General features: G+C 43.2%; 1 protein-coding gene across 2 annotated transcripts in view; it reads right to left on the reverse strand.

Moving 5' to 3' along the window:
• Nucleotides 1–25,265, reverse strand: part of slc4a11 (solute carrier family 4 member 11) — a 126,499-nt gene that overhangs the window by 9,676 nt on the left and 91,558 nt on the right. For both annotated transcript variants that reach the window (XM_080480041.1, XM_080480040.1), the window contains 9 exons: nt 25,025–25,148; nt 21,057–21,266; nt 14,437–14,521; nt 13,460–13,585; nt 8,583–8,696; nt 7,473–7,605; nt 5,379–5,452; nt 1,435–1,663; nt 1,014–1,120 (listed from right to left, as the gene is read on the reverse strand). In XM_080480041.1, coding sequence (XP_080336167.1) covers nt 1,014–1,120; nt 1,435–1,663; nt 5,379–5,452; nt 7,473–7,605; nt 8,583–8,696; nt 13,460–13,585; nt 14,437–14,521; nt 21,057–21,266; nt 25,025–25,148 — 1,202 coding nt within the window. The remainder of the gene's footprint in view (nt 1–1,013; nt 1,121–1,434; nt 1,664–5,378; nt 5,453–7,472; nt 7,606–8,582; nt 8,697–13,459; nt 13,586–14,436; nt 14,522–21,056; nt 21,267–25,024; nt 25,149–25,265) is intronic.

A 25,265-nucleotide genomic window follows, 5' to 3' on the forward strand; every position in this document is an offset into this window, starting at 1 on the left:
ATTAAACCAGATTGCTTCAGCCCTGCTCTTCAAATAAACACCACTGGAGACGGAGAGACTGGAAACTCCAGGATCTCCAGGATCTCCAGGAACTCCAGGAACTCCAGGATCTCCAGGAACTTTCTTTCACTCACTTCTGCCGTACTTAACCCTGCTGCAGCACAACTGATATATACTTCATAATTTATGAAGAAAGCTGTGAACATACGGGAGGACTGCCTGGAAATAATGTGAACAATCAGTGTTTTCCTTTAAAAGATGGTTGAATCTCACAATGACTCGCTAGTAATGTGAGTGAGTGAGTGAGTGAGTGAGTGAGTGAGTGAGTGAGTGAGTGAGTGAGTGAGTGAGTGAGTGAGTGAGTGAGTGAGTGAGTGAGTGAGTGAGTGAGTGAGTGAGTGAGTGAGATGTGAAGCAGCTCCAGTGATTATTGGAGGCAGGTTTGATGGTTCTGGCTACACTGGCAGTTTCATCTTTTACCAAGACAATGAACCGACAGAGGCAGAGTATGTGTGTGTGTGTGTGTGTGTGTGTGTGTGTGTGTGTGTGTGTGTGTGTGTGTGTGTGTGTGTGTGTGTGTGTGTGTGTGTGTGTGTGTGTGTGTGTGTGTGTATGTGTGTGTGTGTGTGTGTGTGTGTGTGTGTGTGTGTGTGTGTGTGTGTGCGTGCGTGCGTGCGTGCGTGACAGCAGTCTGCAACCTTTATGACCAAAAGAGAAATATTTGCAATTCCTCTTGGAACTATTTGAAATTCGATCTTTACCTTATCTTTTTCTTTAGCTACCAGAAAAACTCAACATTTTCTGTAAATTAAATGTTTTAACTGGATTAAAAAATCTACCTCTGAATTATAATAATTTGAAATAAATAAAAATATTATGATTTCTGATAAGAAACTTCACAAAAAAAGTCCTGTTGTCGCTTCTCTTATGCATGAAAATTGAGAATAAATGGATTAAACATTATTACGAGGTGAACGTGAAAACTCCCCACTGAGGCGTGAGGTGAAACTCACGCTCGATGTCGCTGAACAGGTAGGAGCCGATGAAGGAGAAGAGGAGCACCGAGATGGGCAGGGCGCAGTCCGACAGCACCTCCCTCACTTTGGCATGAAGAAACGGACTGAAAGGAAAAGAGAAAGAGAGAAATAACCCAGAATACAATTACTGTGGACAAGACAAGGACAATGGCTGCCATCCTGACACTGCTGAAGTACCTCGCTCCTCCTGCTTACACAATTAAATCCAGCTCTGAGCTTGATTAGATTACTGGGAGCAATCAGAAGTGGAATATTAATGCTTATTGAATCACAGGCTGGGACAGAAAAGTGAGGCGTCTGGAAAGTTCCTGACAAGCCCTGCTCAGCAGTATTCCCGCTCCGGGCCGCGTCCCAACATGATTTAAAGCTCCGCCGGTGATGAATGTGTCGCACCCACCTCCTCTTGAACTGGTAGAGGGTGTAGCCCATCCACAGCGTGCCCAGCATGAGCAGCAGGCAGAGCACCGGCCGCTCCCGGGAGCACTGAATGAGCGACTCAGGTAGAGCGCTGAGCGCCAGCGAAGCCACCACCTCGCTCCGGTTCCCCGCCAGCGGCTCTCGGCTCTCGGGGAAGTCGGCCATGCTTCTGTTGGCCAGCGTCGGGGAGTGGTAGTACCTGTGGAAGACTGGAATCACAGCCACACTGTTGGGACACGCAACTGTCATTTAAAAAAAACCTTTTCTTTTCAGTATATAAATGACACAATCTGATGAGCAGATCCTGGTTTCAGTTCTCTCCCGTCATCCGTTGTCACTTTTTGGATCCTTCATGTGACTAATTGACACTGAATATGATTCGAGTTTACTGAAGTCCAAGTTATTTACACCTAATAAATATTCATAAAACACACAATCTGCATGAGCACTTCATGAAACAAAACTAAATCTATTTTTGATCATTTCTTTGTAGTGTCAAGGCCTCTGAGCAAACATTTAATAACAAACCTTTTCATTGGTGCCACATTCCTAAGGAGCATGCACTGAGATGAGCAGCAGAGCCGAGTGTGTGAGCTGCGACCATGAAAACACACCAACAGATGTAAAAGACAGTCGTGTGTCATCTGCATAAAAGTTTGGACTTGGTTTTCACGATTCAACAAAACTGATTTAAAGACTGAAGGTTGCCAGATGGTGTTATGATTTGAAGTGCGTCGCCTCCTATAAAGATATTCTGATCCCAATGGGGATGAATAGTTGTGTATCTTTGCTCAAATTCATATGATGAGGAAGGAAGAAACATGCAGAGCAGAAACCCTCAGAAACATCTTGTTCATAGAAACCTCTTCAATCTTTTAATGTGACTGAAGCCAGCAGCAAATGGCCATCAAAAAACTATTACCATCATCCGGGCTGTGACCAGTGCGGATAAAGACAAAAAAGCTTAACAGTGAGCTGAAAGGCTGCATGGAAAGGCTGGGCTGCCAGAGGCTGTAAATTGTGCCGATTGGAGGAAACTTCAGTGAGATAAATGTGAGTTACAGCGCCACACTGAATCCAATCAGCTGGGCTGTAAAACAGGAGATAAACTGCTCTGTTCTTCCTGCTTTTGGACTTCTGGCTCACACACATGATGCCAGCGCTCCAGGTCCCAAAAAACTAAATAATTTAATAACAATAATCTCAGATGGAATGAGTTGAAGAGGAAGAGTGAAGCAGTGGAATTACATACACGTTCACACTTAGAATAAATGCATTAAAGGGCACTGCTGTTGCTTTAATGTGATCTGGGCTCCGCTCCTCTCTCTGGCCGACACCGAGGTCACATGATTGCATTACCGGTTGCAGTGAAACCCAATTTATCAACAAAAACTCCCTGCATGCTTTGCTGGTTGACCGGAAAACTGTTGCTGTGCAACTTTTCTTCTGACTGTTCACACTTCAGTCATCAGGAATTTCGTAATCTTTACTGCAGCCCGAATCATCAGCCGAACTACCTCCATCGATCACATGACCACAGTTCTTCACAAACTCAGTGGCTTCCTATTCAGCGACACATTCAGTTCAGAATCCGACTCCAGACATTCAAGGCCCTCCATAACCTCGCTCCCCCAGACCTCAAGGACCTCCTCCACATCCACACCCCCAGATCTGCCTCCTCTCTCAGCCTCATCGTCCCTCCGGGCCACATGGCCTTCAGCTGCTCGGCCCTCAGCTCTGGAACTCACTGCCAGCAAATATCAGACACTTTTAAATCTCATTTAAAAACTTACCTCTGTAAATGAACCTTTTCATTTTAATCTTTGTCGGTCTGCTCCAATATGTTTTTTACTTGTTTTTAATTGCACTGTACAGTGACCTTGGGTGTTTTGAAAGGCACTGAAAAAAACATGTATTATTATTATTATTATTATTGTTGTTATTGTTACTACTTATAAAAGTGACATGAAAATCAATTCGCAATCTAGAATCATCGATGTCAATTAAGAAGTCTTCGGCCCTGTTTTCTTGTGAAAACGCAAACACCTTGTGGGTTAGGGTTGGGGTTAGGGTTAGGGTTAGGGTTGGGGTTGGGGTTAGGGTTGGGGTTAGGGTTGGGGTTGGGGTTAGGGTTGGGGTTAGGGTTGGGGTTAGGGTTAGGGTTGGGGTTAGGGTTGGGGTTGGGGTTAGGGTTGGGGTTAGGGTTGGGGTTAGGGTTGGGGTTAGGGTTGGGGTTAGGGTTGGGGTTGGGGTTAGGGTTGGGGTTAAGGTTGGGGTTGGGGTTAACCCTTTGGTGTTCATCTAAAACGACACTCTGACTCTGTCGTTGTGAAAATGAAACTTTTCTGAAATGCTGCTAAAGCTCATGGTCACCACGGCCGTAGTAACTAGTAGTTCTGCACATGCTCAGTAGAGACAATCAGAACAAAGTTTCCTCCAGGGTGTCATGACTCCCAGTCTATATTCTCCTGGACTTGTACTTTTATTTTGACAGTCACTGTAGGCAAATAACAATCCAACTTGGTTGTCTGTCCATTAGAATGTCAGTGTGGGCCTTGATATTGTGTCTGTGGCTTCAATGAGGGCACTATAACACAATAAATACAAAGGCTGCAGACGATATATCAAGATGATTTCTTAAAAACAAACACTAACTATCGTATTTCATCCTGTTATTGCGCTCCTGATAACTGTTAATCACAAAAGCTTATAGAACAAGCAATCAGAAGTCTGACATTCAACCCATAAACATGTCAAAGAGAAGCTGCAGCCAAAAGATCTGCTAGCGACTTTGCTAACAAACACAATGCTAATGCTATTAGCATGTGGGTCACTGGCTGCTGAATCCTGTCTTACTGCCAAACTGTTTGTAAAGACGTATGGGAGACATCTTGTTTCAGGTTCTGCTGCATGTCTGGAAACACACACTGGATGAGTTTAGCTTTTAGCTGTTAACACAAGCTGCTACGTGACGTGACAACCACAGCGTCAACAACCCACCGACTGCAGCGTGAAGTCAAAGAGCATTATTAACTTCCTATCATCACTCTCACTGCGTGCTCCTCAGGAAGAAGGTATGCAGGGGAGAAGTTGTTGAGGACGACGGTACAAACACCAGGAAGTGTGTCCCGTCACGTTAGTGGAAAACATTTTGGATGGAAAGTGTCAACAAAATGGCAAAAGTTAATGTTATGGTAATGGCCTCTGAGCTGCGAGCGCATTTCTACAAATGGTTTCTGAAAATTGAACCAGTGCAGTGGCAATCTCCGAAACACAGAATAAATGACATTCTGCTATCGTCATCTCGTTTTTGGGAAGACGAATTGCGTAATGTATTTAAGATGTACTGGGACGAGGTGCGGTGGGGGCTGAGGTGGTTTAATGTGGCTGCAGGCTGGGAGGCAAATCTGGACTGATTAATCTAGTAAGCAGTATCTCCTCAAGTCTGCTGAACCAACACTGTGACTCAAAAACTAATAATACAACTTTTAAAAAATCCACTACTGACAATATGAGGGAATTCTATCAGGCTTCATGCTCAGATTAAGAAATATGGTTTGTTCTTCAACAGGCGCTCATTTTCTCGTCGGCTGAAGGACAATAAGAGCGGGAAAAACACCACTCTGCAGCTTTTAATTACAAGCACTAAATGATTAGTGGAGATCTTATGACTCTCAGTCAGACTCTTCCGTTCATCCATGATAATTAAGAAGCAGCTCGCTTAAATCTTAATCCCCGTTATGACAGCTTATTGTATGCAGACTGCAGCGTCGTCGTCTTCTCAGAGTTTGCAGAGGCCGTCTTGCTCAAACTTAAATCACATTTTATCGGCCACGTTGGACGGCGCGAGCGTCCCGATGAGTCGCAACGTAAACGATGTAAACAAGCCGCAGACTGAACAAAGAGGAGAGAAAGTGAACGTACTCTTCACCGTGCCTTTCACAGCGTCCACCACAAACGCAATGGAGATGAAGAGGGCGATGACCTCCTCTGTCGACCTGCAAAACACAGAGGGCACAGACCATTAGCACGTTATTACAATTTGTACTTTCTGGTCTATAAGTCGCAGGCTGTTTAGTTATATGACTGGTCATCAGTGGCGGCTAATCAATAGAGGGCGCCGGGGCGCCGGGGCGCCCCCCCCCGTGGTGGGAGCAAGACAAATGTTTTTTTATTATTATTATACAACTAACAATGGGCCCTGAACTGTATTCACTTCATTTTCTACAGATATCTCCAATAAAAGAGAGGAATTCTTGATTTCTCTCTCTCTCTAATAGTGTGTGTGTGTGTGTGTGTGTGTGTGTGTGTGTGTGTGTGTGTGTGTGTGTGTGTGTGTGTGTGTGTGTGTGTGTGTGTGTGTGTGTGTGTGTGTGTGTGTGTGTGTGTGTGTGACAGACAGGAAACTAAACCAATCAGCTCGTTTCATGTCTGAGCCTTGGGGCCTTTTTAAATGGCCCCCGGCCAGAGCTGCTCTGTGATTGGCTTAAAGTCCGTTCTGGTTTGTTCTGGTGTTTCTATGAGATGCTGAGATGAAGACAACAAGCGGTGAGTCTCTGGACAGGACAGGTTCAACTTTCTCCAGTATCGTTATTTTTTTTAGGGTTTTTTCAAGAGAGAGGAATTGATGTGTTGTTTGAAAATATACCTGATATATGTTTTGTTTTCCCTAAACTCAGACTAACTGTCACTTCCAGTAAACCAGCCCTAAAACACATTCCTTTTCTAAAAGGGATTAATGAAGCTTCTGCTAATATTTGTTTAGAAGTATGTTAATATAATAGTCTTAATAAGTGTCTCTGTTCAATAGCCGTTTAAATGTTTCATGGGGGGGGGGGTACCAGCCCACAATTTATCACCAGCCACCACTGCTGGTCATGCTCTTTACAGTATATATCAAAATATACAGTAAATATCCTCTGTGACCACGAGATGTCTCTGTGTGACCACAGAAAGCTGCTAAAGTACCAAGATGATCCTCTATTACCAGTGAATTTAACTGACAGAGCAGGAAGAATCTCTTCAAAACAACCAAAGCCTGAAAAACAATGAATGCAGCAGAATTCAAAGTGCAACCAGACAGCTGTTGTCCAGAAAATACAGTAGTTAACTCATTTCTTTGGAAATTTTGCAATAGTTTTATGAGCGTCTCACCCTGTTGTCACAGAATCCTAATTTACCGTCAGCATTAGCTGAAGTAACCACCTATACATTAAATTACATTTTCTACTAATGACCATTGAAATTCAAAAATAAGATCCTAGTGAGGGATTGGTCGGTTTGAGTTACTACAGTTAATGAGAGGAAGAGTCTCTATAATCTGCATGTTAGTGGAGGAAGATGCTCTATAATCTGAAAAATGAGATTAAACATAGAATATAAATAATATTTCATCCTAAAAATTGAGGGATTAAACAGTAATTTGGATTGAAGTTACCCATCAGTCCCAGCAGATTCTTTGTAATTTTGACCAAAAGGAGCCGAGAAAGAAAAACCAGAAGACAAGATAAAGAAGGAAATGTGTGTGAAAAGCTTTCACTCACAATCGACCAGGTTTTCTTTAAAAAAAAGTGTTTTTTGTTGGAAACGCTGGTCTGCAGAGCGCCGCTGAGTTTTAACACACTTTTCAATTCGACAGAGAAAAAAAAACTGAAGAACTGATTCAATAAACTGGATTATACTGAGATGAAAACAATTAAAGTCAGATCAATCTGTGTGTGTGTGTGTGTGTGTGTGTGTGTGTGTGCGTGTGTGTGTGCGTGTGTGTGTGTGTGCGTGTCCGTGTGTGTGTGTGTGTGTGTGTGTGTGTGTGTGTGCGCGTGTCCGTGTGTGTGTGCGTGTGTGTGTGTGCGTGTCCGTGTGTGTGTGCGTGTGTGTGTGTGTGCGTGCGTGCCCGTGTGTGTGTGTGTGTATGTGCGTGTGTGTGTCCGTGTGTGTGTGTGTGTGTGTGTGTGTGTGTGTGTGTGTGTGTGTGTGTGTGTGTGTGTGTGTGTGTGTGTGTGTGTGTGTGTGTGTCACCTCTTGAAGAGCTTCATGAGCAGGCTGAGGTTGAAGATTCCTCCCAGGATGAGGAACAGGCAGTTCCACAGACCAATGCAGGCGTAAAAAGCCGGGAAATCCAGATTGTAGTCGTCACATATTCCACGAATCACTGAGGTCAACACAGATTACACCACATGTACTGAATACAACACTTAAATACTTATATAATACACTTATTAATAACTTTAATGAACTACACATTGATGTCAGAAGTGGAAATCACACATTTTTTTCTTAGTGAACAGAATGTTTTACTGGATATACATTTTCAATTTATTAGACGACAAAATGTTGTAAGTTTTACGTCACTAAATAAAACCAAAACATGAAAACAAGAGTTCCTGTAAAAGCATCAGATCAGGGGTTTACAACTATCTGATGACGCCCAGTAATCTGAGTTGTTTGGTCATGTTAACAGACAACCTGACTTCACCCACCATTTCCCAAAAATAACCAAAAAGAAGAGCAAAAAAAAGACTTGACTCAACACTGCCCCCCAGTGTTCAGAAGCGGCATGGCTTAGATTTTATGCAGTGCAGCTTTAAATAAAGGAAAAATTCCAAACATAAAACAGGCAAAATGATGGATTAGTTGAAATTGTAACCATTTAGAGTTGTGTGTACATTAAGTAAATTTCACCGTCTCTAATCACTCCTACGATAATCTGTGTATCCACTTCAACCATCACAAACAACAAAGTATTTCAACTCCATCTCAGCATCCATTACGCAGTTTCAAACCATCAACATCACTTTCAAGCCAGGAAATGCTGCTGACGGCTTGAAACCAGACGACCATTTGTTTGCGTGGCTCTGAACCCAGTATGAACCTGTTCAGACCCAAAAGCCCTGAAACCAAACATGACGTAACACCGCCAGGGAGAGAACCTCAGCTTTCTCTGCTTTGTGCTCATTAGAGGCACAAACAGCCTAATTACTCCACTGTTTCCCTCTGAACGGCAGCAGAGGAGGACCCAACACGTCCTCTCCTCTGATGGAATCTTCTGACTACTGCGCCGGCCCCCCGGACGCCTCTTTAAAGCCTCCGTCAGCAGGAGGCGCGTGGCGGGAGCGAGGGGAAGCCTACCGCTGATGAAGATGGCGAGAGGAGCTGTGGTGAGAGGGATGACGAGAGGGGAGCCAGCAAACAGCGAGTAGATGACGCCGCCTATGCTCTGGCCGATGATGGTCTTCCTCACATCTGGACGGGGAGAGAGAGAGAGAGAGAGAGAGAGAGAGAGAGAGAGAGAGAGAGAGAGAGAGAGAGAGAGAGAGAGAGAGAGAGAGAGGCAGGTTGACGTCCTCAGTCATGTGAAAGGCTGAAGACAGGCAGCGTTAACGACTACAACATGGAACCACCAGCCAGATGGAAACAACCAAAACAGAATAATCAATGTTGATCTCAGCTCCTCGAGGGACTTGCTCCACCTCGTCTCATCGTTGATTCCAACGCAATAAAAAGATCAAAAAGTGACCAGACAAGGTGCAAAGAGAAGGAGTAAAGTGGTCAAATGTATGGGATGAATGGATTACTGTCAGATTATCACACTGCTATTCCAGGAAACATGTGATTTGGATTCAGACCTTCACATCCCTGCTTTGTATTTCACGGCTTCACAGGTGGAAAATTCAATGAATTTTCTTTGGAACGACACTAAATTAAAGGATGTAACTTCCTGTAATGAAAATACATTTAATGAAAGGTACCAACTAGAGTCTTTATACAAACTGTGTTTCACTGATTATCTTAATTTGTCTTTCTTAGAATAATAAACAAAATATTTCTAATCTGTATGTGTCAATGAGATTATATGATTTGTTTCTCCATTTTATTGACATCGGCTCTACTTTGATCACAAATTGCACCTTGATGATAAAAAACTGAAGAATGAGAATAACTGGAAACACAAGCAGCAGAGAGAACGACTGGTTTCACTGAGTCTAAAGACCCGTTTCCATGACGACGTTTCAAGCAAAAACACATCTTTTTTTTGGGTTTCAGAAAACTTTCGCGATTCCACGGCAACAGCACGGACGCTGAAAATGATGTAGTTCGCATGTTGATCCACTAGTTGGTGCTTTGTTTGTTGTACTGAAACCACACACACACACACACACACACACACACACACACACACACACACACACACACACACACACACACACACACACACACACACACACACACACACACACACACACACACACACACACACACACACACACACACACACACACACACACACAAACAGCAGAGAACAATGAGCTCAAAGCATGAACACTGGGAGAACTCAGACATTCTAGTGGACAGACCACCAAGTTGGATTGTTATTACGGTGACCGTCAAAATAAAAGTACCAAGTTGGATTGTTATTACGGTGACCATCAAAATAAAAGTACTAAGTTGGATTGTTATTATGGTGACTGTCAAAATAAAACTGCTTAAAGGCAAACTGCATTGTTTTTAGTGTTTCTCCTGTTGTCGTGGAAATGAACATCGTTTTCAAAATGTTGCCATGGAAACGTGAAGCTTTTCCGAAATGAAAATGCAGGAACGAAGGATTTGAACCTGAAACGTTGTCTTGTAAACAGCGTCTGGGCCACCTGATGTACACAGCTGTGTGTAATCACTCTTCACCGTACAATTTACCTTGAATTGTTGGTTTGTAACAAACTTCTGTCTATTATTTAGTGAAAACGCCGATCAAGCCTGGACCACGCCCCCTCTGCTCAAATATGGAAATCAATGTCACTTTTTCACTTACAGGCCGAAAACATGCCAAAATAACACAACATGAACACTGCTTTATAAAAGAACGTATAAAATCTGAGTCACAAAATTTAAAGCTTTAAATGATTATTACTTATTTTAATTCACTAGTTTTGTTTAAAGTATTTACTATTTTGGTTCACAACTCCTTTGGGAAGTAAATAGTTAAAGAGTCGGACGAATCTCTGGCGAGTGGATTCACATTTATAATGCAGACAAACACATTTTGAAATTGATGCAAATTTTTCCCTCGTGTCTAAAGAGTAAATAAGCTACTATATGCTAATAAATGGAAAATAATACCATTACTGTATCTGGAGGATGCTTGTGGATTTATTTATTATCGTCTTTTAGCCAAAGTAGAAAAAGTGTTCTCAGTTTTATTCTCCAATAATCAGTAAAGTGCATTTGAAATTAGTTTGTCTACAGTCTGATGATTATTTATTGCATTATATAATGTATTTTAGATATTACAAACACATATGAGGTGATTGTGAGTTTCAGTTTTGAGAAGTAAAAAGTCCACACAGATATATATATATCTGTGTGTGTGTGCGTGTGTGTGTGTGTGTGTGTGTGTGTGTGTGTGTGTGTGTGTGTGTGTGTGTGTATATATAAGGAGATTAGGGGACATTTCCATATGGATGAGCAGACTCAGAACGCTGCAGAGAGACGGTTAAAAACAAGTTTATCAAACTTTAATGTTTCAGGCAAAGTGGAAAGTTTCAGATTGTTGAGTGAGTCTTAATTACAGTCTGAGTATTTTTAAATGTTCTTTATTAACGTCTTCGACTTCTAATGTCAATTAAAATTACTAGAGTAAAATCTAACCAATGACTCTATAAAGAGCTTGAAGCACATTTGTCCTCCTGAACTCTTTATTTGATTCAAACCAAGCAGAACTTTTTAGTTAAATGTTGGACTTTCTCATGAGGACGCACCGATAGCACTTTTAACAAGGATGAGTACTGACCTTTAGTTACTTGCTGATACTCAGTACTTATTAGATGCCATAAAATGTAATTCCTCCTCCATATGCAAATTATATTTGAACGCTATGTGTTGCCACGAACCAGCTCCACCAGTCTGTGTCGACGCTAAATCAAATCCATCAGTCGGTGTCGACGCTACGTCACCTCCACCAGTCTGTGTCGACGCTACGTCACCTCTATCAGTCTGTGTCGATGCTACGTCACTTCTATCAGTCTCTATGTTGACACTACATCCCCTCCACCAGTCTGTGTCGAAGCTACGTCACCTCCACCAGTCTCTGTATTGATGCTACGTCACCTCCAACAGTCGCTGTCGACGCTACATCACCTCCACCAGTCTCTGTGTCAACACTGCATCACCTCTACCACTTTGTGCCGACGCTACGTCAACTTCAACATCACCTCCACCAGTCTGTGTCGGCGCTACGTCACATCCACCAGTCTGTGTTGATGCTAAGTGACCTCCACCAGTCTCTGTGTCGACACTACATCACCTCCACCAGTCTCTGTATTGATGCTTCGTCACCTCCAACAGTCTCTGTCGACGCTACATCACCTCCACCAGTCTCTGTGTCGACACTACGTCAACTTCAGCAGTCTGTCATTAACACGTCACCTCCACCAGTCTGTCAGTGCTACGTCACCTCTACCAGTCTGTGCCGACACTACATCACCTTCAACAGTCTGTGTCGACGATATGTCACCTCCAAGAGTCTGTCAATGCTACGTCACCTTCAACAGTCTGTATCAACACTACGTCACCTCCACTAGCCTCACAATCTACATTAGCATAGTGCAGAGTGGAAAGAGACGCTACGAGGGACCGAGCTGCTGGGAATGAGAGTATCAGTTACTTTAATCATATTTAGCATGTAGCATTGCTTGTGTGTGAGCCTGAAACCCTTTTGCATGTAGCATATAGCATGTAGCATTGCTTGTGTGTGAGCCTGAAACCCTTTTGCATGTAGCATGTAGCATGTAGCATGGCTTGTGTGTGAGCCTGAAACCCTTTTGCATGTAGCATGTAGCATGTAGCATGGCTTGCAGTCACGTGGAGAGCAGTTAAACTCACGAGCAACATCGGACTACCTCTGCTGGCGATGAAGTTGCTGAAGATGAAGTTGTGGTGATGAAGTTGCTGAAGATGAAGTTGTGGTGATGAAGTTGCTGGTGTTGTACAAACCATCTTTCTTTCTCCTCTTGATATTTTGTCCAAACTTAATTTACAGTCCGTCTTACTTTTGTCGTTCTCATTAATATTAAAGAATCTCCAAACAGCCGACATCGTTCACACTCTCGTCTCCCTGCTGCTGACGTTGCCGACGCATGACGTCACTTTGGTGTGTGAACGGGTGAATGTGACTCACGATGTAAAGTGCTTTGGGACTGCTCGAGCAGGTGAAAATCGTTATTTACAAGAAATCCATTTTAATACTTGCCGGTTTGTATCGGGTGAGCTTTCACGAGTACTTTGCTCTTTATCCGACCAGATACTGGTATCGGTACCGGTGCATCCGTACATTTTGAAGTTTTCTACATTAAAAAACATGATTGTTAAAGACTATTGGGAATCGAACCCAAAAAAGGTATTTTTTGTTGCTTGATAAACAATTTTAACCTCAAACTTCTAGATAGTTTTTACATACAGTCTGTCATAATTCATGGTTATCAATGGTTTTGCACTGTTTTATCTCATTACACTAATACTAAACTAAATATATGTGCTTTCATAACAAATTCAGTTGCATCCTCCACTTATTTCTGTTTAGGATTTGTTCTTCTCAACAACTGAAAGAGATTTTAAAAGCGGTGCCGCCTGACCCTCGGATTCTTCCTGTTTCTGCTCTTTGCTCCAAACACACTGAAATATAACACCTCACTTCCTGGAATCTTCTGTAAAATACTGAAATAATTTTAGGTCTATGTCAAAAATCAAGTAAGATTTGATCAGCTGGAGTCCAAACAAGCCGATGCTGCTCGATGCAGCTGCCTGGTATTAAATGAAAACATGTACTGTGCTGAAGGGCGACGAGCCGGCAGAACTCTGCTGCGTTCTGAGCCTGAAGTATCAGACCTGTGTTTGCATGTGTTGAATTAATAAAAGAAAAAAGCCCTGTGTTAAATAAAGATGGTTTCTGTGTGCTGGGGAAAAACAGAAGCTTTCAGAGGAGTCGAGCGGCTTCACGTGTCTGCGTTCCTCACCGATCTCGCCACGAGTGCTCTCGTCGTTGAGCGAGCCGAACGCGATGGCGGGGAGGAGGATGGCGATGTAGAGGAAGATGGCTGTGGTCATGTACTTCAGCAGGGTTTTATTACTGCCAACGATACCTGAGGGGAGACAAACACAAACACATGAGTCATATTCACCTCCTAATGGAGCGGAGGAGGCTCAACACTTTAATTCCAGGACGACAGAAACATTAGTGGAGTTCATCATTCAGTGCTTCACATTATGGAACATCGAGTTCATCCTCAAGCTGCTTACAGCGCCGGCCGCCACCCGGCCTCTCACAAATATGAGTAATCTCTTTAAGTTTTGTGCCATCCATCACTTGGTAAGAGCAGTTATCCCGATGATGGATAACTCATTTTGGAGTAAAACACTTTAATTGGGCTCTAATGTGATGAGAGTGATTCTGGTCCTGTGACCTTCATCAGATGATGATTATCTGCTGACCCTCACAAGACTGAAACTTCCTGATGTGGTCACAGCCCCGGCTGGAGGACGGCCTCCAACACTCCCAGTCTGCCATTAAGCAATCCCGACCACTTTAAAACAACTACTTCCAAGAATAACAGGCATATCTGCTTTAAAGCGAGCTGAACGCAGCCGGTGTTTATCTCCCACGTGAAGAGAAATGGAGTGAAGGTCACGTAACATGTGTGCTGGGGAAGGAAAAGCCTCCCGCACATTTGTTGATAAAGAGTATGATTTGATGAGTCAATAAAAGCAGCAGCCTGCTGCGACTGCGATGGGAAGGTCCGGCGGCGGCGCTCCTTCCTGATGACGGAGGGAAATTACAATAATAATGCACACCACGGGGATCCGTATGGCAGATGCAGTGAGATATGGAAAACAGTGATTTGGTGGAGAGGGGCGACCCTGGATGTGACACAGATGAATGTGAGCAGACAGACGAGGAGCTGCCAGCGGGGAGAGCAGAGCAGGTCCGGCCTACCGTCTGTGAAGTCAGAGGGGTAGAAAGGCAGTCGGCGGCGCAAGTCCTCGTAAATCCCCCGGCCGGCTCTGAAGAAGTCTTTACACTGCGGAGAGAGGGGAGGTTAGATCTGCTGCAGCAGGGAACAGACGCTAAGTCCAACCTCCAAAATCCAGTTCATCTCTTCTAAAGAGGACAATATTGTTCGGCTCTTTTAAACAAATAAACCAAAAACACAAATAAAATATATTTTTCAAACTGAAGACAACAAATTTTTATGAAAAACGTGTGTTCTATTTTTGTTTTTTCAAAGTTTCATGTCAGACTATGTTGGGACTTTTAATTCTTTTTTAATTTTTGTTTTTTAACTTAAAATAAAAACAAAAAATGAATAAAAGTATTTTGTTTTGTTTTTTCATTTTCTGGATATAACAAGCTTTAAAAAACAAAAATAATATTCTTGGTCTTTTTTTCCATTTTAAACAATATGTTGGGGAACACCCCTCCATCTTCTCCCTCTTCTCTGTTCCCGGGTGGTGGTGGTGTCAGTCTGAGCACCGTCACCCAGATCACATTGACCCATTAAGAACCTTCCTGCAGGTGGAGAGCCCACAGGAAGGTGGAGAGCCCACAGGAAGGTGGAGAGCCCACAGACAGGTGGAGAGCCCACAGGAAGGTGGAGAGCCCACAGGAAGGTGGCGCCGGCGTGGGACATGAACCCTCTACCTTGAGACTGAGAGTCTCCTGCTCTACCTTCTAAATTGTTTATTAGCAAGTTTGTAAAAACATTAATTGGGCTTTTAAAAAAATATGCAAGCAAAGTTTTATATAATGAAAAAATAGTGATGAGATAATGTTTTTTGTTTTTTTTAAATAAATATTTTTAAACTAATTCGTGATCTAAACCCTTCAAACTGCACCAAACGCTCAAAATATATGTTTTAAAAGCAGAGCTTCTGACCTTTGATGACATCTTTTAAAATTTAAAGATTGTCAATAAAAGGTGTTTTTCCTTAAAGATTTTATCAAATTTAATTAAATTAAATTTAATTCAACTTTATTTATATAGCTCAAAACACAACAATCATTTCTAGCAACTGATGCACATGAGGAAGACTATTCACACTAATGTGAATAAAACTCACTTTCAAAAATAAAAATAATTGTGAAATTGCATGAAAGGATTTAAGTATCAAACAAATCAATGTCTTGTCATTTGAACTTTTCCTACTTCCAGATGTATTTTTGTTAATGAATGTGTTTGTCCTGCTTTAAAGGACCTGAAAAGATTTTCACACTCAGTCACATTCATCCATACAAACACTTAAGGTGATGAGAGTTTAATGCCTTGCTCAAGGGCACCAAAGGAGCCGGTGATCAAACTCTGGGATTAAAGGTCAACATGTGATCTGAGCCAAATATTCATGTTTTTAAAGTCGGTCAGCACTCCAGATTTTTAAAGCTTTTATGAGCATTAACGTCAGTCTAACCCACTTCCATTCATGTGTTCATAGCTGAGAATCACTTCTCCTAAAACTCTTGTGCAGATTTAATCTCCGAGACGTCACAACACGGGAAAAGATATGAGAGGTGAGTCTGCCCGGTCAAACATTTCTACAGTATTCAAGCAACTACATTGAAGCAAGGGTGTCTAACATGAGGCCGGCAAGAGGCTCCAACACAGTAATATTATGATTCTTTTGAGTTCAAATCATTAATCAGGTGAAAAGACTGGAAGGAAAAATGCTTTCCAGAGTAAAGAGAGTAAAAGAATCCAGCAGCAATGTTCAGTAAATCACTTAAATCATATGATAGTCATGGACGGATCATGTATATATTGTATTGTGGCTGTTAAGGGGTTAAAGTCGTGAGCTTCATGAACGTGATGCAGAAGCCTGGTCATGTGAGCTTTTCACTCCGTTTTGGGTTTTGTCCCACAGAAGCGATTGTGTTTCTCTGGAAGTGCCATGGTATTTGCCTGCAGGAGTGGGGGAAGTCCCATCCTCTGATCTATGTATTTATTATCTGAATCAATACAATATCTCCTTCACATCAGGATGCTTCCCCAGCAGACTGTGACAAAATGTACAAAATGTAAATAGTTTGACTGTAAATGTCTGCAGATAGAGTAAAGTCGACACCAAACACTGCAGGACGATCTACTGGGATTCAGTACAAACACCACGGGAGATATCACGTGCACTTCAGTCTTCACATGCTTGTTTTGCTGGAAACTACATGTGATTCTTTAAGCACGAAGATGTGAAGTTAGACTGATGTAACACGTTTGAGCACTTCCTCCACCAGCAAGTCCACTTGAAGTTCACAAAATAGAAAGATGAGATCCACAAAAAGTACAAGTTTTGGGGTAAAATTGTGACTAAAGTCAACAAATAAGAGTCACGTGGAGTCAGCTGAGGAAAAACTGTAAACTGACTCACATAGCAGGCTGGACTTTAACCTTCATCGCAGTATTCTACTTGATCTGGGAGACATGGTCAATATTTAATACTCAAGAAAACACATCAATACTGCCAGGTATTTTAGACATCTGTCAAATGCAAACTGCCTCCAGTTTGTAGATCAGCTTCTCTAAGTATACGATCACGTTTGTGCACGATTAAATGTAAGATAACAACTCGAACCAGACGAAGGTTATTTGTTCAATCACAGTCCTGAAGCCTCTATGTTGAGTAGTGAGCAGCTGAGACTGAGGGAAACAATAAACCAGAGGATCACCATTAATAAACCAGAGGATCACCATTAATAAACCAGAGGATCACCATTAACAACTGTTCCCACCACCTGCATGTCAGAACTGAAAACTTTAGTTTGGAAGCTAAAACCCAGCTGAGTGTTAGTGGAGGAACTGACAAGTCGTGTGTGCGGCGCTGCACTGGCTTCCTGAGCCCAGCCAACGGTTGCCAATCTGGCGACGCGTCAGATGAGAAGTTTGCAGGAGGAAGTCTGATGTGATGAATCCAAACAGGAGGTTTTAGTTCACAGCAGCCATGTTGCCGTCTGATGCAGAAGAGGCGTCGGAGTCGGATCGTCATACGTTTAACTGAACCAACGATGCGCCCACATGTTACTGGACTGGACCTTTTACCTTGAAAACTTTTCCATTTATAAGTAACCAAATGTTAGTTTGATGAATAGGAAGAATCCCAGATGGGAAGAAATGAACCAATTTTCAACTCCGAGCACCGTTGACATTTAAACGTTTTGAACGTTTTGTGTTTTCACTTAAAATCCCAACGTGAAAGGGCCAAAATAATACATTTTGACAACTCTGGCTAAACACTTAGACTCTGGAATTAAAAGTTAAAAACTCTTCCAACCTGAAACATTTCTTACATTTTCAGTTTTTTGTCGTTACTTGCTGACACAGTGGATCATCTGGTGGAGCAAACTGCCGGTTCAAAACCTCGTCTCCATCCCCTGCTCACCACTGAGGTCGGCTTGTGAACGAGTGCTGTCAGAATGAATGCCTCAATTGTGGGGATTAATTTAAAGCTTTGAACTTGTTCCAAAACATTTACGTGATTAACACGGTTTTGTTTACTTCAAGGTTTTCTTTACTCCCTAACCTTTTGTCACATGAGCAGCAGGATTACTAATCCAACAACACATCATCAGCAGTAAAACTGTCCTGTCTCACGACGGTCTAATCCCAGCTCACGCTCCCAATGAGCAGCCACACCGAGCCACGCGGCTGCAGAGCAGCAGAATATCTCGTAACGATGGGGGACGGAATATTAGACGAAAAGTTTCACTTTAAAAAGTTGCCTGACAGAAAGCGAAAGTCATTTGCACACCTTGTAAATCCAAACTTAACGATCACAGAAGCAATTCTGTGCAGCTGAACAGCAGGTTGCCATGTTGGCTGACCAGGAGCCACCAAACTGCTAAAGCTGGAGGAAATACTGGAAACCTGCAGGTAAATTATTAATTTCTCCTCCGTCTCTCTCTTTCCCTTGCTCTCTCCCGTGTGTGTGTGTGTGTGTGTGTGTGTGTGTGTGTGTGTGTGTGCGTGCGTGCGTGCGTGCGTGCGTGCGTGCGTGCGTGCGTGCGTATTACAGGATATTATTGCAACTTTGTTCATGTAATAGGTTCACAATAAGAACACGGCTGTGCTCCACCATTTTGTGAATTAATTTCACGATTTTCCATCAATAAATATCCATTAAAGCTTCAGTCTTGAGTGGATAAAGTGCGATTAATTCTGATTAATTACAGGAAATTATGATACATTTTAAACGATTGACAGCACTAACAAAAAGATTTTGAGCGTTTCAATGACATGTCTATGCTTTTAAAACTCTATTTCTGATCGCCTGGACATTAGTTTCATGATGCCTTCGATGTCTTGAAGTTGGCGTCAGTGTTGGTTTTCGTCTTCTGCTCTGAAGCGCTTTGCTAATTAAGTCCGACCGCAGAAGAATGCCACAGCACGAAAAGCCTGAGGCGACACGAAATCTGACTGTTCTTTAATTCTGCAGCATGTTGAGCACAATGACACATTCAGATGAGAAAATGATGAGTCAGCGAAGGCGCTGGTGATTCCACCGGGACTCTCTCAGAGATCATTTGAGTCATCAGCTTTAATGAGGTAATCCTCAAAAATCATGCTGCACAAAACAAAGTGAGCGGCGCTGGATTGAACCGTGTGGTTTAATAATACGAGGAGGAAGAGGAGGAAGAGGAGGAGGAGGAGGAGGAGGAGGAGGAGGAGGAGGAGGAGGAATCACCGACCAACAGCAGATTTGGTTTTTTTAAAGAAATCTTCCACGTGATGTGAAAAGAGACATGAAGTGCTTCTTAGAAGAAGAGCTTTCAGGTTACAGCAGCTCGGGACTGAACGTGTCGTCCTGATTGAGCTTATTAAGTGAATTATCCAATTAGCCAGCGCTTCATTTTCCTGTTGAACATGGTGTTAAACAGAGCAAGTGGCGGGGGCTCGAAGGAAAAGCTCCTGGGAAAATCATCCTGGTCTCGTTTGTCATCCTGAAGAGGTTTGATGGTTTTTGGCGGAACAAAGAAATTTAGCTGAATGTAAACAACATGAACACAAACAGCAGCAGCAACATTTCCAGGATTTTCTCACTGAGCTGCTTGGTTTCAGGAACGACGACCGTTCAGCCATTAAATCCCTCAACGTGTGTGTGTGTGTGTGTGTGTGTGTGTGTGTGTGTGTGTGTGTGTGTGTGTGTGTGTGTGTGTGTGTGTGTGTGTGTGTGTGTGTGTGTGTGTGTGTGTGTGTGTGTGTGTGTGTGTGTGTGTGTGTGTGTGTGTGGTTCCTGACAGGACTGTGAGAGATGTAAGGTCCTTTACACACTGAGGAGGCCTGGCAGGAGCTGATGCTGATTGATTAGGAGGAGAGAAAAGATGGAGGAGTCAAGTCAGTGGAGTGAGGGGGGTGGTGGGGGGGTGGTGGTGGGGGGGTGGTGGGGGGGTGGTGGTGGGATTTGGGGGACTTTGGGGATTTTGAGAAATAAAAAAGTTTTGCCGATGTTTCTCTCTCAGTGTAAAGCGATAAAGTGACGATACAGCTTGTCCCACAGCACAGGTCAGTCTGTTTGACTCAGGACAGACGACATGAGGGACGAGCCCCCAAACGGAGTGAGAGAAGAAACAAAATGCACACCTTCAAAACCAAACAGAAAATCTTTTAGAAACTGGGTGTGTTTCCACAGGCCAGAAACTAAACTATTATAATTATAAACTATTATAATCTAATATAAGCATATTATTACTCTGCTTAAAACTTAATGCTTAATACTTTCATTTATAGTTCATTGTTACGCTGTTTTTTTCCAGGTGGTTCGTCTTTAAAGTACCAAAAACTTTGTCCAGATTTGTGGAAATATGTACTTTCTACATTGTGTATCCTGGTTATTGAATCTTTTCAAAATGAGACGGATTTGAAAAGGTGAAACAGAATGAATCACCTGAGTAACGTCACCACAGGAAAGACGAACACCTGAAACTATCAGGAACTTTTCCTCAGACCATGAACCCCCGAGTCTGATCTGGAGCAACAACTACAGCAACAGCCCCGGGCTCTGACAGACAGAGGAGGAAACTGGTCTCCGCTGGCCATGCGGTGGCCAATGGTCTAGTGTGGTGGCCGCAGGTCTACTGGCCATGCGATGGCCAGTGGTCTAGAGTGGTGGCCAGTGGTCTAGTGTGGTGGCCGAAGGTCTACTGGCCATGCGGTGGTCAGTGGTCTAGTGTGGTGGCCGAAGGTCTCCTGGCCATGCGGTGGTCAGTGGTCTAGTGTGGTGGCCGAAGGTCTCCTGGCCATGCGGTGGCCAGTGGTCTAGTGTGGTGGCCGAAGGTCTCCTGGCCATGCGGTGGTCAGTGGTCTAGTGTGGTGGCCGAAGGTCTCCTGGCCATGCGGTGGTCAGTGGTCTAGTGTGGTGGCCGAAGGTCTCCTGGCCATGCGGTGGTCAGTGGTCTAGTGTGGTGGCCGAAGGTCTACTGGCCATGCGGTGGCCAGTGGTCTAGTGTGGTGGCCGAAGGTCTCCTGGCCATGCGGTGGCCAGTGGTCTAGTGTGGTGGCCAGTGGTCTAGTGTGGTGGCCGAAGGTCTCCTGGCCATGCGGTGGTCAGTGGTCTAGTGTGGTGGCCGGTTCCTACCTTGAGGGGCTTGTGACTGCGAGGGTCCGTCTCCTCCTTCCCCAGGACGATGGGCTGCTGGTTGGTGGCCGTCAGCTGGTGTCTCTGGAACACCAGCGCCTCCTTGAACTCCTCCTGCGTCTTGGTCTCCAGCAGCTTCTGCCTGAATGAGATGTCGGAGAAGAGCGTGGCGAACGTCCGGCCCAGCTCCATCGCCGTCTTGGTGCTTTTCTGTGAGAGAAGATGTCAAAGGTCAAACGCTACCTGCACAATATTCGACGAACACGTGAAAATCCTGCAGAGTTTTAATAACGTTATTTGAATGAAATAACACTGAGGCATGAACACAATCTAATGAAGGTTTTACAGCCGTAATATGTTTCATTCATGTGAAATAATCAACACTCATGGTGTCACATTAAGGACCTTTGTGGATTCATGTGAATTAATATCATAAAGAAAAAGTCCAAGCTTGTAATACTGCTGTGTGCCACAAGGTGGTGTAGGGAGCATCTGATTTACTCTTCGTACTGAAGGTAAGAAAGATAAAAACTTGGAGGCATGGTGAGGTGCTGATGTGTTGTGGTGACTTGGTGAAATGGTCCTGGTAGGCTGCAGGGCGTCAGGCGGGCCTCTTCAGCTCGGTGGTGACATGGTGAAGTGGTGACATGGTAACTTGGTGACGCGTTGATGTGGTGACTTGGCCTCTTTAGCCAGGTGGTGACGTGGTGAGGTGGTGACATGGTGAGGTGGTGACTTGGTGAGGTGGTGACGTGTTGATGTGGTGACTTGGCCTCTTTAGCCAGGTGGTGAGGTGGTGACATGGTAACTTGGTGACGCGTTGATGTGGTGACTTGGCCTCTTTAGCCAGGTGGTGACATGGTGGAGTGGTGAGACCAACACATTCACCATCAGCAGCAGCAGCTGCAGTAAAAACAATATCTGAAGCCTTGAAGTTTCCCACTGTGATCCTGAGTTCAAGCAGAGCAGGAGTTGCCACAAGGAATCCTGAATCGTCTTCCTCCATGGAGAGGACGCAGACGGCACAGCTTCAGGATCCAGAGGAGGAAGAGTCTTCAGACCATCGACCTCCTCAGGTTCAGCAGAAACCAGGGAGCCCAGCAGACAGCTTCAGTCACACAATCACAACCAATCAAATCAGACTCTGCACATCTTCATGGAAACCGCTGCAGCCGAGACCTTCTACACCGTCGTATTGTACTTTTTTGGAGCCATCTTATGTTCCAGCAGCATTTTGAAGATTTAACTGTCTATTTACAGTATTTACGTATGTGGATTAACACAGACTGTTGGATTAATCAGTGGCTCCACTGGAATCCATCAAAACTGACATGAGTCAAAATAACCAACCTACAAAAGCCTCAAAAGCACTTTTAAGTGTTTAAAATGTGATAAATGCAATTTCATCGTGACATTTATTAAAGATTTTAAAGCTGAATTATCTATTTTTGTTTATTTGAGTCATTCATGTCAGATAATCAACACTCACGGTGTCACATTAAAGATCTTAGTGTATTGATATAAATTAAAACTATGAAGATACAGTCCAAGGTTGCAATACTGTTCTGTACCACAAGGTGGGGTAGGGAGCATCGGATTTATTCCACATACTGACATAAACCTGTACTTTGTACCTTCAATGTTTATGAATCCATTTATGACTGGAAAAGCTGTTTTTATTTAGATTTTACAGCTCATTAAAATCCACAGTGAAGCTTTCTGCTCTTTTTCCAATACAACTTTATTATTTGACAGTCTGCCAGTCGCTATTTGTACTGCTGAAGTCCTGTACTCCACCACGATGATGAGTACGTGAATGTGAAGCTCATTTTCTCTGCTTGCTGGTTGGTTTTAAATTCTCCAGATAAAATGCAAGGTGTAAGAGTTCAGGGTCAGTCTGTGGAGACATTAGAAAAGGGTTAACTGCTCCGAGTCTGAGTGCAGCATCTCAAATAAAATAAAAAACCAAGCTGGAGGAGTTTCTGGGAGAGCGAGGGCACCCGGAGGTGTTGATAACTGCAGTCAGGTGTGTGTTTAACTCAGTGAATAAAGAGGAAAAAATGCATTTTCCAGTTGAAGGTCACGTCTGTTCATCACATTCATTCTGGGCAGAGAAACTACTTTGTTTTTTTAACACACACCCTAAATGGTGTGTAACGGAAGGAGTCCATCTTGGCACATGCTGGATTACATACAACCAGACAAGCTTCTATTATTATGATGATCCGAGACACTTCAGAGATTCGGTGTGGAAAACGCCGTCACATCAGGATAATTGAGCCATAATGGTGCTTTATGTTTACTTGGGCCTCCGATTAATGTCTGTCAGGCCGTTAGTGGTTTTGTTTGCTGCCTGTGAGGCTGGCGAGGAGGCGCTGTCGCCTCTGCAGAGAGGAACAAACACAAACCAGCCAGCACGGCGGAGAAAAGGCGGAGAAAAGGCGGAGAAACCAAACTAACAAACAGAAAATATAATGTAGTCGGCATAGACATCACCGATTTCCAGGATCCTCCCCAGGAAAACAAACGGGGGGGGGGGGGGGGGGGGGTTAATCAGAGCCAGAAGACAGGAGAGTGTGTGTGTGTGTGTGTGTGTGTGTGTGTGTGTGTGTGTGTGTGTGTGTGTGTGTGTGTGTGTGTGTGTGTGTGTATTCCAGGATATGTGGCGCTCTCCAGGCTCTTCACAGCCGGGGGTCCTGCTCCCGGTGACCAGACAGGTGGGACTGATAGACACTCACGCCCACGCCAGGAAGCGAGCGGCTCTTCAGCTGATCTCAGTTCAGCAGCTTCAGCCTTGGAATTGCAGTTATTTAACAAAGTGAAAATAAAATAAATAAATAGCCTTGAAATGAATCAGCTCTTTATACACGCAGCTCGTTTTAACTATAAAATCCTCTGGAAGCTGCAGCCTGAATATTATCAAACTTCACACTGAAACACCTGGAAATTCTAAGTTTCCACCTTTATTCACTTTATGGATTTTGTGAAGTTTTTTTAGTTTTTTTTTTACTATTTATAGTGTAAAAATATTATATAATCATGTTGCCACATCCTAAACGCCACTGCATGTGACTTTATTACAATAAGTCATGATATTGACTTGATGTGCAGAGATTTGATCCATCTTATGTTTTAAAAAGAAAACATGGCTCACTTTTATTTTGACATGAAATACCGGCTCAGCTCTGACTGAAAGTAAGAAACACGTTTCCAAAGCAAAGAGACAAAACAGGATTATTGTTATTATATTAATATCAGAACTGGACAATTTGACAATATTGTTGCAGTAAAAATCCAGTTTTTCTATTATTGTTACTGTTGTTTATTCATATTATTCATATCATTACACCGTTTGGACCCAATGACATGATATCTTCGAGTGAAAATGCTAAATGCTGGTTGTGTTCTGGGTGTGACGATGATAACGCAACTTGTGTAATTGGTAATGGTGAAAGGCACAACTTTTCAAAAATGCTCCGTCTGAAACAGAAACAATTCCAAAAGAAATGACAGGAAAAAACTATTAAAATGAATCGAAGCAAAGAAAAAAAATCCAAAAGCAGCAGAAAGAATTGAAATAGATAAAACTGCCTATAAACAACAACATCAACAACATCAACAACAATAATATTGATATTATTAACAACAACAATAATATTGATATTATTAACAACAATAATATTGATATTATTAACACCACACCAACAATAATAATATTGATATTAATTTCAACAACAATAATAATGAAGTGGGAATACAAGGGGTTAATCCTGAGGAAACGTATTGTGACACCATCTCATCCTCGACGTCTCATGTGAAGATCATCCACAGAGGAAGAATTGTGGTCGCTAATCCAGCACAGTCATGTGACACTGTGTGTGTGTGTGTGTGTGTGTGTGTGTGTGTGTGTGTGTGTGTGTGTGTGTGTGTGTGTGTGTGTGTGTGTGTGTGTGTGTGTGTGTACTTACCATCTTGAGGGGGGCCAGGATGAGGATGACATAGCGGACCTCGCAGCAGTTCTCCCCCCAGTTCTGAGGCCGCTCCAGCCTGGAGATGCAGACATGACGTCGCTGGAGATGTTTCACGTTGCAGCTGCAGCAGGAGAAGAAGAAGAGAAGAAGAAGGGAAGAAGAAGGGAAGAAGATGAGAAGAAGAAGAGAAGAAGAAGGGAAGAAGAAGGGAAGAAGATGAGAAGAAGAAGAGAAGAAG

Source organism: Lipophrys pholis (assembly GCF_963383615.2).
Source record: "Lipophrys pholis genome assembly, chromosome: 14".
Taxonomy (NCBI): domain Eukaryota; kingdom Metazoa; phylum Chordata; class Actinopteri; order Blenniiformes; family Blenniidae; genus Lipophrys; species Lipophrys pholis.